The 17,069-nt window shown below is 36.8% G+C and overlaps 1 protein-coding gene across 2 annotated transcripts; it reads right to left on the reverse strand.

Moving 5' to 3' along the window:
* Nucleotides 1-1,751: 1,751 nt before the first annotated feature.
* Nucleotides 1,752-17,024, reverse strand: st6galnac (ST6 (alpha-N-acetyl-neuraminyl-2,3-beta-galactosyl-1,3)-N-acetylgalactosaminide alpha-2,6-sialyltransferase). 2 transcript variants are annotated; one of them, XM_028476344.1, is made up of 10 exons: nucleotides 16,897-16,995; nucleotides 12,230-12,530; nucleotides 8,533-8,755; nucleotides 5,657-5,822; nucleotides 4,753-4,927; nucleotides 4,497-4,635; nucleotides 4,315-4,418; nucleotides 3,593-3,676; nucleotides 3,414-3,513; nucleotides 1,752-2,456 (listed from the first exon to the last, which is right to left on the reverse strand). In XM_028476344.1, the coding sequence occupies exons 2-10, from the start codon at nucleotides 12,361-12,363 to the stop codon at nucleotides 2,271-2,273; spliced, it is 1,311 nt and encodes a 436-aa protein (XP_028332145.1). In that variant the 5' UTR covers nucleotides 12,364-12,530; nucleotides 16,897-16,995; the 3' UTR covers nucleotides 1,752-2,270. The 2 variants fall into 2 exon arrangements, with proteins under 2 accessions (XP_028332145.1, XP_028332143.1); XM_028476342.1 differs by having other exon boundaries at nucleotides 1,753-2,456; nucleotides 12,230-12,450; nucleotides 16,897-17,024.
* Nucleotides 17,025-17,069: the final 45 nt, after the last annotated feature.

Raw genomic sequence — 17,069 nt, forward strand, 5'->3', positions numbered from 1 at the left:
ACAAAAAAAATAGGTTATTCATTTACTCATTCATGTATTTATTTCTGCAATTATTTATTAATGTCTGCATTTATTTATTCATTCATTTATTTATTTATGTTTAATTATGTGATTTATTTTTTTTGTTCCCCATAACCTCAGTGGTAATTAAAGCAATGTATAAATCATGTCTATTCACCATGATTATTTATATATATATATATATATATATATATATATATCAATAATCATGGTGAATAGACATGATTTATATATACATATATTTATATACCAATAAAAGAGCGTGAAAGGGAATATTTCCCAGAATTTAAACTGATAAAGGTGAAAATGGCTAAAAATGTTAGTCTGAAAACAAAACCCCACAAATTTCATCTTAAATACTTCCCTTTATTGACAGGCATAGAAATCAGAGAGATTTGTTTTGATTTCTAAAATAAGAGTAAGAAAAGATCTCCCATTTCCCCCAGCACAGTTTATAGAAACAGAATCCAGTGTTTCAAGAAGGACTGGATCAGTAAATTCAAACTTAAAACAATAAACCAAGTTTCTTCATCCCTGATGTCATGTGTTTTTGCTGTTTTTCAGATTTACAGTATGTTAATGCTTTAGTTTCATTAAAAAACCTAAACAGTTTTGGATAACGAGCTCCATAAATAAATCTCAGAGAATCACAAACCCCTGATTTCAAAATAAAGTCACTGAAAGTCCACACAGTGCACTTATAATCACACATACGCGCGCACACACACACAAACAACCACATTTAGAAATGTGCAAAAATACAAGTCCCTTAAAATAAAGTCACATCTGAACATCAGTCAGTGGGATTTTCCTTTTCCGGTCCACAGTAAATAAAACAAAAAAAGGACGAAATCGGAGTGAAATGTCATAATTAACATCAGCCAAAAAAAGTCCTCCCAAAGTGAAAATATTTTCAGCCTGTGGTTAAATGTAACTAAACAAAAACTACAAGATGAAGCCCAGAACGCTGGCAGGAGAGTTTTTTTAAACACTAAACCAAGACCAGGTTTAGTTACTATTGGATGAAAAAGCAGGTCTGAGGACCTGAAAAACTCAAAATCAAGTCAACATTCTGTTTAAAGATCCTCATCTTAAGGTTAATGGTGATTTTTAAAAGGAAAATCTGCTACAAAAAGTTTATTTTTTGAGTTTTTGAAAAAAACGCTGAGTTTATTTCTGCCCTGCCCCACAGACACACACATACATTTGATGTTTTTTGATGGTGTAAGAAATTAAAACCTGCTGAAAATCTCCAAAACAAAACAAAAAACAAACACAAATACTAAAATGTAACAGTTTTGAGAGAAAGTCCAATTGTCAGAATAAGGTCAAATACTTTTTTTTAAAAAGGTTAAAAATATATATCTAATTCACCAAATTGCTTTTTTTTTTTACTTCCAGTTGTTTGTGTAACATACATTTTATATAAGAAAAGAAAAAATAGCCAAATTATCAAATTGTACAATGTGTCGATATGTAACAACACTAACTTGTCTTGTTTTTTTTTAAAATATTTATACAAAATTCCCTAAATTGTTATTTAAATTTTTTTTCAATACTTTTTTTTTTTAAAGGGTTCATAAAGTCATTTGCTTTTCCTTTTTGCGTTCAAAAAAATATTTTTTTATTTATATAAAATTGCCTCATTTATTTTTTTTTTATCTTAATATATTATCTTGATATTAAAAAAAATATGTCAATTTATTTTGTAACTTTACATTTTGGTAAATAAGTAAATAAACCTATTTTGTTATTAATTTCTATTTAATTTTTACAAAATTTACCAAATTTGTCATTTTTATTCAAATCTTTTTTTTTTCTCAATTTATTAAGATTTTAATTTACTTGAAATTATTATCTTTAAACAAACTTATTTCATTTATAAGTTGGGTTTATTGCACCATGACTAATGGTGGGAGTGATTGTCAGAAAAAGACGTATCAATGCTTACAGTTTGGTCAAAGAAGGTGAAAAGGCTTTGAGGTTTTTGGTCTTCATGTGGTCAAAAACTGAAAAACAATGAGTTATAATAGTTAAAATAATTATTGATCCTGAGAAAAAAACAGAGAAAGAGAGAGAGTGTGTGTGCAAAACATCCAGAATGTGTCAAAGGCACATTGTTATTCCCAATATGTTCTTGTCTCTGTTTTCCAGCTTCCGTGCACGTTCTGCACCGTCAACGATCTGGAATCCAGACCAAAACAATCAAACCCAGACCTGTGTGTCAGATCAGTCCCAGGACCCAGGCCTCAGAGTGCAGCGTGTCCCTGACGCATGTAGAGGTGTATGAGTCCTGCCTGGTGCAGCTGCTGCCACAGAGACAGCTCCATGCGCAGGTCGTGGTTGACGTAAAATCCAACCTTATGGAACTTACTGTCGTAGTAATGATCAGAATAACTGCTGAAGTCTGGAGTCATGAAGCCGTACGCGCTCACCTGCAGGAAAACAAGATGGATGTTCAGGTTTTAATCAGAAAACAATCAATACCTGATTATCATCACTACGACCTGTAGTTCTATGTTTAGGTTTCATTTATTCACACAAATGTTCCTCAGACTTTGATCTACTGACATGTTTCCACTGACAACTGCCAGTCTTCCTCAGATTTGGGCTAAAGTCGGGTTAGATTTAATATGATATAAATATAACCCAACTTCAACCCAAATATAATCCGACTTTAGCCCAAATCCAACCCAACATCTTCCCAAATCAAACCCGACTCCAGCCTAAATATAACCCAACATCATCCCAAATCTAACTTGACTTCAGCCTAAATCTAAATCTAATCAGACTTCAGCCCAAATCTAACCTGACTTTACTTAACCCGACGCCAACTTAAATTTAACCCAATTTTAGCCTAAATCTAAACCAACTTCATCCCATATCTAACACGACTCCAGACCAAATCTAACCCAACTTCAGTCTAAATCTAACCCAACTTCATCCCAAATATAACCCAATTTCATCTAATCCGACTTCAGCCCAAATCTAACCCGACTTTATTTAACCCGACTCCAATTTATATCTAATCTAATTTGAGCCTAAATCGAACCCGACTTCATTACAAATCTAACTTGACTTTAGCCCAAAAGTAACCTGACTTCAGCTTAAATCTAACCCAACTTCAGCTCAGCTCTAACCCAGCTCTACTATTTCTTGCTGGAATTTCTACGCGGAAGTTCAGGAAACTTCAAAGGAAACATAAAAGTGATCAGTTGCCAGTCGAAACCTTTCAGGAGATCAAAGTGGATTTCCTGAGGAACAGTTGTCTGAATAAATGAAACCTTAACATATTATTCAAACAGAATCTGACTGGACCTATAGTCTGTTTCCAAAGCTTTAAAATAAACTCAATGACTGTATATGAGGTGAGGAGTAAAGACGCCTCCTACCTGGTCACAGCTGTGTAGAGCTGCCAGCAGCATGGTAGCACCAGTAGACGAACGGTAGATGTCCCTGTATTTGGTGTACACATTTTTCGATCGAAGGAATCTGAAAGAGGGAATGATGGATGATGTTTACAGATGTTGAACACAGAGGCTGCTCGCTCCACTCATGAGCCTCTGATCACCTGTTTCTGAGGTAGCGGACGAAGTCGGGATGATACATCTTCAGCTTTTCTACAGTGACGTCTTCACCAAAATACTTCATCGGACTGTGGAGAAAAAAAGGAACAAGAATCACACTTTTCAGCTTCCAACTGTTCACTGTTATTGATCATAAATCAGATCAGCGAAGCAATGTTTGCATCAAATCAGGTTAAAGGCTGGCAGAAGTTGGGTTGAAGCTGAGGTTGAGACAGAGGTGTTAGGTATGATTAGAAGGGGATAAGTCAGGTTAAAGTGGAAAGGAAGTCAGGTTAGGTTTATAATAAAGTCAGGTTAGATTTGGGCTAAAGTCAGGTTAGATTTAGGCTGGACTTGGGTTTGATTTTAATTTGAGTCCGGTTAGATGAAGTCAGGTTAGATTTGGGCTGAAGTTGATTTAGATTTGGACTGAAATCAGGTTAGATTTGGACTGCAATAACGTTAAGCATAAAATGAAGTTGGGTTAGTTTTGGGATGAACTCAGGTTAGCTTTAAGATGAAGTCGGGTTAGAATAAAACCAGAATTTTTTTTTTTTTTTTAAAAAGTGGGAATAATCAGATTAGAGAATAGAGATGGTTTTAAATCAGATTCTGTTTTAAATCAGATTAGAGGGAGACAGAAGTCGGACTAGAGCTGAGATCAGTAAAGTTAGACTCAGGTTGAACTCTGGTTTATGGTAAATCTGCGTCAGTGAGCATCACTAACTTTGCTCCCTGGTCGCGTCCTTTCTGAACGGGCGTGTGCGTGGCCGCCGCCTTCATCAGCAGGTAGTCACGGTCGTGGTCGGGCAGGAACACGTAGCGTGTTTCCTAAAGGAGAGAAGAACCTACGCCATTAGTCGGACTTTAAGGAGCCAACGAAGGCCGGCCGTCGGTATGTGACCTCACCTTGGACACGGGCGGTCCTTTGTAGCCCGCGTTAGCGTAGCTCCGCATGGAGTTCATCAGTGTGTTGGTGGAGAAGGTGTAGTGGGTGGTCCTGGAGCCCACGTCCTCCTCAAAGCCCTTAATGATGGCCCCGTTGGTCCTGGAGGTGAAAAGAGTCACAAACAAGTCAGAACCACATGAACTGGATTCAAGAAGCTTTGGGCTCTGGTTAACAAAGTCTGGATTCAGGTTTAGACGAGTCAGGATTAAACACCACCTGAAAACGTAGTCGTGGGCGTCGATCTCCTTTCCCTTCTTGGAGTCTTTGAGGATTCCTCCATTCCCGACCACAGCACAGCGGATACATGACGACTTGTTGCTGCGAGATTCCCAGTCATCCAACATCTGGCGGTTAGCAGATGTTTTTAGGACTTGGAGCGTTTCCCACAGAGCTGATAAAAAAAACCAGAAAAAAATCCCACCATTAGCTACGAAACGCTCAACTATCAGCACTTTAAAGAACCGTTGTGTGACAATTAGCAATACACAACATTAGCAGCGTGTTAGTAAATACATAAAAATATTAAATAATAAAAAATATACTTGTCTAACACTTGTCATTTTAATCATGAATGAAAATATTTTATATAAAATAATGAAAACAGTGTAAATATGAACTGAAGTGTACATTTTTCAAACCATCAACACAACCTTACTTATTATGATTATGATTATGATTATGATTATAATAATCCTCAGTATCTCAGTATTTTCTGCAGTATTCAATGGAGGAAAATTTGTGTCTTTATTATTCAGTAAAAAAAACTTTTCAATAAGAAATAAGAAAAAAAGTGCACCAAATAATTAAATTTTAACATGTTTTTTTTTTCTTTGATTTAAAATATTTATTTTTGATTGAAGTAAACCTTTTTTCGATTGTAAAAGTTTTTTTTTATTAAAAAGGTTTTTTTTTGTTTTTTTTCTTTATTGTTAACATTTTCATTCAAAGAAAAAAAGTGTTAAAAGGCAAAAAAAACAAAAAACATTTGAGACTTTTTTTTTCTGTGATTGAAAATGTGTATTTTTGATTGTGTATGCTATCACATACACAAGACAAACCAGTTCTTAATTTCATCAAATAGATCAAATGTTATTAAGAGCAGGAACAATACAAATCTTACTGGTGTTATCGATCCCAGCCCACCCATGGGTTCCTGGATACTGGCTCAGGCGTCGATATTGCTCAGGCGTGGCGTGTTTGGCCCACTGCAGAATGGGAATTCCAGCCAGGAACCGTGCTGCAAACTCTGTTTTCTCAATCTGGTTCCGAATGCCTTCTGGACAGTTCTGCAGTGGGAGGAGAACAAGACCAAGTCCACTTCAGAACACATTAAAGATATAATCTATATCTAAGGTCAGCGGTGGGCCACCAGAGCCAGCAGAGACAATGTCAGGTGTCCTGACGATAAAGGATTTATCAGATTACAAAAGTAAATGTCAGGAATATGTGGTGTTGAATGTCACTGTTTCATAGCCAACATATTTTAATATTTAGCTCATTTTTTTTGAGACATAATTTAATGTACAAACAGCATGTTCTCTATCATTGTTAAAAAAGTGCACAAATGAAAAATAAATGTAAAAGTTAAATCTAAATGTTAAATGTTTAATGTAAATGTAAATTTAAATCTAAATCTTAAATGTGAATCTAAATGTTAAATGTAAATCCAAATGTTTAATCTAAATCTAAATGCTAAATCTAGATGTTAAATCGGTCGCCAAGTGTAAAGCAAAATGTTTAGAGATTATACAAAGTGGGCAGGTCAGCGCAGTGTCTTTGCTTCTTTCCTCCTCCTCACTCGAGTCAAAGTTGGTGGTGTTGGCGGGGCCTAGGGATTGACAGCTAACCTGCCCACATGGCATAATTTCTAAACATTTAGCTTTACACTTGGTGACCGATTTAACATTTAGATTTAGCATTTAGATTTAGATTTTACATTTAGATTTAGATTTAACATTTAGATTTAGCATTTAGATTTAGATTTAGATTTTACATTTTACATTTAGATATAGATTTTACATTTAGATATAGATTTTACATTTAGATTTAGATTTTACATTTAGATTTAGATTTCACATTTAAATTTATAATGTGTACACATTTTTAACAAATGATATTATAGAACATGCTGTTTTACATGAATTTCTGTCTCAAATGACAGAAAAATAAGGAAAATGTGATGAAAATGAGCTAAATGTTCAAAATATGTTGGCTATGAAAAAGTGACAGAGTTTTTACATTTGGCACAAAATATAGGAACGCCTAGCTGTAAAAGCCGGGTGAGGGTTGCCAGGTTTCAGAGACTCACCGTGGGGACTCGATTTACAAACCCTCATGGGAGGACTCTGTACAAAGGGAACATGTCATATTTCCTGTTTTGTCTTTCATTTAGTGGGACTCACCCAGTCTGACTGTGGAAACGCCCCTATGACAGCATCTGTCATAGGGGCTGAAGCTGCTCAGACTATAAAAACAGTCTGTTTAAAGAGCTGGCAACTGCTAATAAAACTATGGAGTGAGATTCAGGGGAACCGACTACAACGAACTGCTCAAAGTAACACAAGTGAACACACAAGCAGTGGCAGTGCACAACACACACACCCACCCGTGTCTACTTACAACACAGACAAGAGAAAACCAAACACAAAGCTCTCAAGTCTTCTTGAGTAAGCCTACATTCTGAGTGAACTCATCCTTTAGTAACTCCATAAGTTACTAAAGGATTGAAACTGTAAAAGCGACACTGTATATGATAAGTGCTGTAAACGTACGGCCGGAGAAGAAGTGATCGGCCCTCTCTCTCTCCTGTCCTTTAGTAACTCCGTAAGTTGAGCATTTGAATCGTAAATACATGCCGCCGTAGAAGAAGTGTGGAGCCCTCTCAGTGTCGTCACGTCACTTGAACCATGAAGCAACGAAGCGACCAAAAAGCGCGACAATGTTCAAGCCACTCTATTTAAGCGTCTCTAACTACTAGATAACATTTAAGATCAATGTAAATGACGCAACGTCAAGCAACGCGACTCGCGCAACTCCAGAGAATCAATCGCACAATTCGAGTCACCGGAAAATGGAAAATTTTAAATGTTTAACTTTTCAAGCGACTTCGAGTGATGTTGTGTCACGACATCCAATCGAAAACGAGTTTCTCCCTAAGTCACTCCGCCGCTCATCACGTCACTAGCCACTGATGATGTGATGAAGCCCGCATAAAGCGCAACTATGTTCAAGCGACTCATCACGGGTTATTTGAGCAACAATAGGCGCTGAAGTTGCGTTTCGATGTGAACACACCTTTAGGATGCAGGACCAAATCAGTTGACCAGCATTATTTTTATGTGTAGAACTAAAAGAGAAAATTGTGGCCGGTCAGCCTGAATCTCAGTCCACGTTTTTATTCAAAGTTGTCAGCTCTGTAAACAACATCGACACTCGGACACTCACGCAGAGAGGGAGGAAACAGCTCCGACGCTCACACTGTGACACATCGTAATGACAATTTGGATTGTGATGTGAGATCGTGTGAGGTTTGACTACGTTAGTTTTAGCAGCAGCTATGAGTGTGTTTACGCAGCACAAGCCACAGCCCGGCAACATGAAGACATCAAAAGTGTTGCTTTAATCACTTCAATTAATATTGGTATTTGGTTGAGCTTCCATTCTTTGTATGAGTTCAAGGCATATTTAACAACCCAGAAACTTCTGATGTTACACTAAAGTGCAGAAATCACTAAATCATTTAACTTGGTCATGACAAAGGAATAATGTTCACATTAAACCTTAAGAACACATGGTAAAGTCTAAATCTTCTGAAAGTCAACATGCAGTAATCTTTAAGGATTTAAGGATTACAGTCTGTCTGTTGTTTACAAAGCTAAATTAGCGTTAGCTTTGAGCTACTGATCTACACTGGTACCTGGGCTCGAAACACAGATAGTTCCTGGGAAAGTTCTTAGTCCCCAGTGGTGGAAGTGCACCTAGGGACACCAAACTGACCGTTTGTGGAATGAAGTCTTCAATGGTGTAGCGGTCTCCAACGAAAGGTGGCTCCGTAGGTCCGCGGGCCTTTGTGGGATGAACCGTCCCACCTTCAGATCTAGATTTAGAGACTTTTCTCGGTGTCTCGGTTGGTTCCTCTGGTTTCTGTTCAGCAGAGTTTAACGGTTTCTCCGTCTGATGGTTGACCACGGTTACTCCAGGGGTCTCAACGTCTCCCAAGCTGATGTGGAGGAGATAAAAAGCAGTTGGTCAGGTAAAAGAATCCATTGGGCCTTAAGTCTTAACGCCACAAATTGAATCCAGTCCACAATCTAGTAGGACTGGGGACCCAAGCCACCAGGCCACCAAGTAAAAAAAAAAGATTTTTATTCCGCTTTTGAGCACACATCGTCTTGACTGGACTGCATTCATTTATTCTACTCATATTAAATCAGGGGTCCTCAGCCTCGTGAGACACTAGGAGAAGGTCTCCAGATTCGTTCAAGAAACTAAGAATATTTGTTGAAAAATTTGAGCTCATTTTTCCCTTTTTTTTTTACCCTTTTCTGCGACTACACCAAACTTTCCGTATTTAACATCTTTTCATCACTTTTTATTGCCATATTTTTGCTCCTTTTAATGCATTTTTGCAACATCACTTTCTCCATTACATTTCTGCACATTTTTTTCACTTTCGAGACATTTTCCACCACTTTTTCCACCGAATGTTGCAAATGACCCATTATTGTCACTTTTAACCTCTTTTCACCATAATTCATGCTCATTGTTGCCAATTTAACCAAATTCACGATTTGTCACACCCATTTTTTGCCAGTTTAAACTAATTTTTCCTACTTTTTAAATTACATTACCCCATCACCCCCCATTCTGCCACTTTTAAGCAATTAATGACACTTTGAACCCTTTTTAACCACTTTTTGTAACTAATTTGCAACTTCTAACCAATTTCTGTGGTTTTTAAAATCCAATTTCACCACCTTTTCTACCATTTTTGGAACCTTTTAACCTAATTTATTTCTGATTAAAACTAGGATTTACATCTTTAAGATAACTGTGGTGCAAATAATAATAAACCTCCTAGGTTGCGGGCTGAAAAGGTTGAGAACCACTGTATTAAAGGATATATTTTGATTTTTTTAATATTTTTTTTTTTGTTTAAATATAAGTCCAGTTTATGTGGATTGACTTCAAAGATCATGTAATCTTATAACTCTTGTTTCTAGAACAAGTCCAACCAGGTTTTACCACTCGACGTCTCAGCTGTGAGGCAGCAAAACAGGCGTACAAAGCAACAGATTTAGTGAGAACCAAACACAGATCAAGTGAATTTAGTCGACAAAAAATATGTTTGTCGTGTTTTTATTTCCTTCTCTGAATTTACTCAAAGCGTGGTTTGTTTTCTTTGTCCAACAATCAAGTCCATCAATGCTCAGAGCTTTCAAATATTTATTCTGTGCATTCACAGAAAAAGTGTTCTGGCCCACACCCAACTTTGAGAATCTCTGTGTAATCCCTGCACACGTGGAACAGGTTTGAGGACGCGGTTTAGTGATAGTTTGTAACTTAAAGGCAAAAATGTCTGTTGGAAATTTAAAGAATAAAAGTTTTTTTTAAAAAAAAGCCTACAAATGTGAATTTTGTGAAGCCTGCATTAAAAAAGAAAACAATGTCTGAGTGAAGGTGTCTGAGACTTGTTGTAATTTGCATTGCAAAATATTCCGTTTTTTCTTTGCAAAAACCTAGACTTTGTCTCTTGGAACCTCAGGCTAAACTAGACCTGTAAAACATTCTGTTTTTATTCATTATTAGAATTTTTCCTCTTGTTTATTATGTTCCCCATTAGCATTCAATAGCAAATTCAATTTGAATTTTTGATAAAATTTCTATTTTATTTACATTTAGAATTAATTAAATTCAAAATAATACATTTTGAAAACATTTCAGTTGAAAATTTGATTGGATTTCAAAACAATTTCATCTTCCATTTATTTGTGTTTTAATTTGATTTAAAAGGAATTACATTTAAATTTCAATCACATTTGAATTTAATTGAATTAAATCAGCTACCATTTCAATTTGATTTAATTTATTTTAATTTAAATCTTAATTTAATTTGTCCTCTCAAAGCACTCATAATGTTAATTTTAAAGAGTTTTATTTCAGGTATAATCCTAATTCACTGCCCATCATACAGTTTGTGTTCTTCTTTAGACAATGAATAATAGCCATGACTAGCTATAGCACATCTTTTGTGTTCTCTAGTTTGTCTTCCATCGGGAAATGAAAAGGAACAATGATCCCCAGCGGGTTTAAGTACTTTAAAGTAAACATAGAGGTCTACAGTGAAAACAGCATTCTGATTGGTTGTTTCCCTGTTATCAGCTGCTCCCAGGACGCTCTCATCACGACAACAACGACCTCGTAAAAATGGTTAGAAGGCACCAAGGTGATAAAGCAGCTGGATTTAAGGCTAAAGGTCAGCTTGGAGAGGAGAAAGAGGAAGAATGTGCACCTTTCTGGTTTTACTAAACACTGGACGTGTAGTCCACTGGTTTCATGTTTTCACACACAAACAAACAGTAAAAACCTCAAAAAAAACTAAAGAAATGTGACTCATATTAAGCAAAATAAAGTGAAAACAAGAACGTAATGTGAACACATTTCACTTCAACACAAAATAATCTGTAATTGTAATTCAAATGTCAATATTTCATATTGTGCAGCTAGTAGTTGGTTTAATTAAGACTTTAAAGCAGGGGTGTTGAATTCTTTTTAGTTGAGGGGCCAAATACGGATAAGTTGGACCTCAAGTGTGGCGCAGAGGTGGGGAATCGATTACCAGTATTTCCACATTAGTGTTACTTTGCATTTCCGTATAAATGATATAAAAGTATGTAGTAAGGCATGGATAATATTCAAGAAATAGGCGAGAGAGAGTGACTATATTTATTTAATTTGGGGACATTTTGTCAAACAATTTCAGGATTGAGCAGGATTTTGGAAAAATTGGTTTCTTTCAAAGATTTGAGAGTAAAACTGACTTCAGTCATGTTATACAAGCCAAGCATGAGCAAACTGCCAACCCCTGCAAAAATTGTAGAGTTTCATTGAATTTGTGACAAAATTCAATGAAACTCCACTTGAATAATTGTAAAATTCTGCTTTCAAATATATTTGTTATGTTGTATTATTTTTGGCATTAATGCCAATATTTATGTTTGGATATGATACAATGATGTAAAATAGCTCACAATTTTTGCTTAATTTTAATATTTAATTCCCACGAAATGTTTCTATTTTTTTGCAGATTGCCAAAGTTCTCAAGCTTAAGTTCCCGTGGAAATTTGCCAGATTGAGATATCCACAACTAACTTATTTGGTCATTTACACAATGGTTCATGTTTTCTCAGCCAGTTTTACTTTCCCCATGGGGCCAATTTGAATGTCTCAAATAGCTGGATTTGCCTGCTGGGCCTTGAGTTTGACAAGAGCCTTAAAGGTTTAACCAGAGGCTCTTGAGCCGCACGCGGCTCTTTCAGGCCTCTATTGACGCTTCTATAACTGAAGCAGAAATCACTAAATCTATCACACTGGATTTAATTCCCAAACTTTGTAATGTTGTGGTCCAACTCATGATGGTCTTGGTGTTTTAACTGAACCCATGTTACCTGGTGACTGTAACGTGTGAACTGACCTCCAGGCGAAGTGGTAAAAACGTCCCAGAGGTCCAATGGACGGTCTGCTCTCCAGGTTCAAACACAGCACGTAGATGCACATCAAGCAGCTGAAGACAAACGCCAACAGCACCAGCTTCCTCTTCATCACCATGGCGCAGAGCACGGCCCCGCCCGGACCTCCAGGAGCATGAGGAGCAGACGGTTATCCAACTCTGAGGTGATAGGACGTCACTCAGCACTGCTACAGCGAGAAAGTTTCATCAGTCAGGTGCCAGTAATCCTTTTTTAATTTAAGTCTTTGGTCACATCCAGAAGCTCCTAAAACGACCAAAGGGCATTTAACAATATTGTGAACGACTTAATCATGAAGGGGCGTCCGCTGATCGCTTTGATGTTTCCTTTGATGTTTCTTTGACTTCCGCTTAATAATTCCAGCAAGATTCCTTTTGTCTTTTTTTTTCATTAGTATATTAAGGTTATTCAAAAATAAGACAAAAAGAAGAAGAAGTCAAGGAAACATCAGCAGACGCCTCTGATGAAGACTGGCAGCTGTCAGTCGAAACATGTCATGAGATCAAAGTGGATTTCCTGAGGAACAGTTGTCTGAATAAATGAGACCTTAACATTTGATATTTACCTTATTATTACTACACAAGGTTAAGCACATTCTCTAGTATGAAACTTTACAGAGTTTTCTTGGTCATTTCCTCATTGTCCTTCATTGTATAAAATAAACAGAAAAAAACCAAAACAAAGAATGAAGAAGAGGAGTATCCCTATTATTATTTTGTCTTATATTTATTGTTGTTGTTTTAATTAAGAAGAAGAAGAAGAAGGAGTCACCTTACCCCGTTTTCTACGTTAATGATTCCATGATTGCAGTAATAACATGTTGAGGTATTTCTATAAATTACATTGAAACTGTGAAGGAAATTGATGTAATTTTAAGAATTGTGGGTCTTATTGCTTCACGTTTCAGGATGTTGTAAATAAATTACATTCATTGTTTAGTGAAAACTTAGGAGACAATAACTTTTCTTCTTAAAAAATTCTGTGATTTTTGTTTGTGATCTGTGGCCCCTGAAATAAAACGCACCCAGATTTTTGGGCGACAAAACGAACAATTTCAATATTAATGTCCCCAAGTTTGCACCTCCAGTTATAAATTACACATAAAGTATGGAAGACATCAACAATATCTAAGCAATAAGTGACAGATATTTAAATGTTTTTTATGTATTTTCAACAATTATTATTAAATTTGGGGAGATTTTGTGGAATTATTGCAAGATTTTGTAAAAACAAAATTCTTTGAACAACAATTTACAACTGAATTATTTGGTTATTTATTTAACAAGTCATTTTCACTTTCTCCCGTGGGCCGAATCGAATGCTCTGAAGAGCCGTATTTTACATCTGCATTAAATTAAGTTTATACCATGTTTATTGTTATTTTGTCTAGCTTTTCCCCCAAAATGAAAGTACTTTACTTTACTTAACTAAACCTTTGAGTATAGTAAAAGGTTAAAGAGAATAAAAGAATGTAGGAGGTTAATTACAATACATACAGTCCCCTCCAAAAGTATGGGAATGCCAAGGTCAATTCCTTTGTTTTTGTTGTTTGGGTTTCAGATCAAAACATGAATATGAGACAAAAGTTCAGAATTCCAGCTTTTATTTCATGGTATTTACATCTAGATGTGTTAAAACAACTCAGGACAGAGCACCTTTTGTTTGAACCCACCCACTTTTCAAGTGAGCAAAAGTATTGAAACAGACATTATTGAATTAACTTAAAGTGAAAAACATTTAATATTTCCACTTTTCCACCCCTGAGGAAGTGGAGACATTTTTCTGTAAATTACCAGACAAAATGTTTTTTTAGACTTCAGAATTCATTCTGCTGCTACCATCACGAGTTACATCATCAATAAAGACTAGTGAGCCTGTTCCAGAAGCAGCCATGCAAGCCCCAAGCCATGAAATTACCTCCACCATGCTTCACAGATGAGCCTATGTGTTTTGGATCATAAGCAGATGCTTTCTTTCTCCATACTTTGACCTTTCCATCACTTTGGTAGAGGTTCATCTTGGTCTCATCTGTCCATAAAACTTTATTCCAAAACTTTTGTGGCTGTACTTCTTTGCAAAATCCAATCTGGCCTTTGGATTCTTTTTGCTGATGCATCTTGTGGTATGGCCTCTGTATTTCTTCTCTTGAAGTCTTCTTCAAACAGCGGATGGTGATACTTTCACCCCTGCCCTGTGAAGGTTGGCAGTGATGTCATAGACTGTTGTCTTTGGGTGTTTCTTCACAGCTCTTTTCAAAGCCAAAAACAACAACTATTCAATATTTAAGCAATCAATCTAAAAGGCCTGAGCAACTAGAAACACCCATCAGTCACACCTTCCAACACTTTTACTCAGTTGAAAAGTGGGTGGGTGCAAACAGTTGTTTAACACAGCTAGATGTAAATACCATGAAATAAAAGCTGGAATTCCAAACTTTTGTATCATATTCATGTTTTGACCTGAAACCCAAATGTCTTCAGTATACAACAAAAAACAAAGGAATTGACCTTGGCGTTCCAATACTTTTGGAGGGGACTGTATGGTTCAGTTGAAAACACTGGAGTCGGTTTTCCCTGCAGACTGTGTTTACCCACAAATGTTTAGACTACATAGTGTGGTGTGGGAGGCAGATTGTATGTTTAAAAGAATGACAACAGCTCGATGAATCACGCAGCTTTGTCCCAATAGCAGCGACTGATAAACTGCATCGTAACGTGTGTATTTGGCGACTGTAACTGTAAGACAGGACATTTCTTTTTCCGCCTATTGTGGTGAACAAACCATCACGACCGAAGCTCTATTACTGAAGTGTTCATCTGTTTCTATTAAATAATCATTCATTGTAATAACAGGACAGTTACTAAGAGATGTAGACCACAGCAATAAACAGCGCTCATATGATCAAAAGGCAACAGCTTACCGTCACCATAATTACAATCACAACCAAGAATTAAAAAGATTCCCCGACTCTAAGAACAAAGCTAGCTGAGCTGAAAGACTGTAATTCACTGTAATCTTTCGTCTTGTGATTTAGAAGCTGCGCATCCAATAAAGAATCACTTTAAAATCACGTCAGTCAAACAGCGACGTCATAAAAACTCAAAGTGATTCATTCATGTAACTCACACTGGTTTGATGACAAGTGACTGTCACCCTGTAACATAGGCACGGGAAAGCCTTTTAAAAAGAATTGTACAGTTTCATTGAATTTGTGTATTTGGAGGTACTGAGATATCTAAAATAAGTTGGTGATTTACATAATGAGTTTTTGCTGCGAATTGGGAGATTTAAAGAGCCAGATTTGGCCCCCGTGCCTGAGTTTGACGTGCTCTAGGGGAGCGGCCCGGAGCGCAAATATGAAGAGTTAACCAGGCATGAAAACGTCAACATTTTACAACCAGCAGTAAAAACATAAAATCAACAATAAAATGAATAAACATCTCTCTCTCAGTCATATGATGCAAAGAAAAAGAAAAGCCTTTAACTTGGAGTTAAAAATGTTCCATGTGATACTGACTTCAGCTCTGCTGCAGTTAGTGCCACTTCTTTGCAGCGCAACAACTAAAAACGGCGTCATCATGTTTGCGGTGTACTCTGGGCTCCACTATCTGACCTGTGTCCATAGATCTGAGAGCAAAAGATCGATCAAAACCTATAAAACAAATTCAATCAGGGGTGTTAAACTCATTTTAGTTCAGGGGCAAAATATGGACCAGTTTGTTTCACTTTATTTTCATTAAACTGGGCACTTTTATAGATATATGTGGTTACTTTTTAAAAAGAAATGTAGAACTTAACAGAATCAGAATCTGTTGTAGAAGCAAAAGTTGAACTTTTTTGAAAAATGCTATTTGACACTTCAATAAAGACTTGTTTTTGATATTTGTTCTTGAATTACAGCTAGTTAACATTTAATTGTTCTCGCAGGTGTAAAAAAACAAAAAAAAATGAAATAAATGGTATTTCATACCATTTTGTTCTCATACTTAGTATCGGGATATATCGTATTGTGACGTGCAAATTGTGAATCGCAAGGTATCGTCAGATTAATGGCAATGCACAGCCTTACTTTGAGGACAATTCGTTCACTCCATTACATGTAAAGGCCGTTTCTTGCTATAGGTGGAAGCGTTCTGGATTGATTGACCTTTGACACCTCGGAGGAAGAAGCAGTTGGAAAGAGAACGAGTGGAACATGGAACTGGCTAGTTTAGGTTTTAGTTGTAAACCGAGGAATGGATGGAATGTGATGAAGAACAGTGATGAAGGAAGTCTGACATCTGGTAATAACCAAACAAAGACAGGACACCGAGCGCCTGCCTGTTCAGGACAAGTTTTTTTTGTCTTCAAACGTGAGCGATGAAGCTATCAGAAACGTCAGAAAACAATCATCACATTATGACAAACCATGAAAAGTTCCTTCCCTTCAGTTGAGGAGTGTCTGTTTTTTCTTGTTATCAAACTGAAGCAGAAACACACACACACACACACACACACACACACACACACACACACACACACACACACACACACACACACACACACACACACACACACACACACACACACACACACACAGAGAGAGAGAGGAATGAAACAATGCTCTTCTCACCAGCAGCAGATCTTCTGTTTTTTCTTCATGCCGGAGACGTTCAACTCTTCTCCAACTTCAAGATCTGCTGCTGTTGCCTCTGCTGAGGACTCCCAGGGCTGAGGGGGCGGGGCCTGAAAGAAGCAACAGCTGCTGACAATTGGTCAACCTTACACCCCCCAACCCCTCCCCAC

The sequence above is a fragment of the Gouania willdenowi genome, chromosome 19, assembly GCF_900634775.1.
Source record: "Gouania willdenowi chromosome 19, fGouWil2.1, whole genome shotgun sequence".
NCBI classification, from domain to species: domain Eukaryota; kingdom Metazoa; phylum Chordata; class Actinopteri; order Blenniiformes; family Gobiesocidae; genus Gouania; species Gouania willdenowi.

Excerpts from the sequence above, each read along its gene's own strand:
- st6galnac (XM_028476344.1), bottom strand. The coding sequence starts at position 12,363 with ATGGTGATGAAGAGGAAGCTGGTGCTGTTGGCGTTTGTCTTCAGCTGC. Across the intron at positions 4,928-5,656 it reads GGCTGGGATCGATAACACCA|CTCTGTGGGAAACGCTCCAA; the intron begins GTAAGATTTGTA and ends TTTTTTTATCAG. Across the intron at positions 3,677-4,314 it reads GGACGCGACCAGGGAGCAAA|TCCGATGAAGTATTTTGGTG; the intron begins GTTAGTGATGCT and ends TTTTCTCCACAG.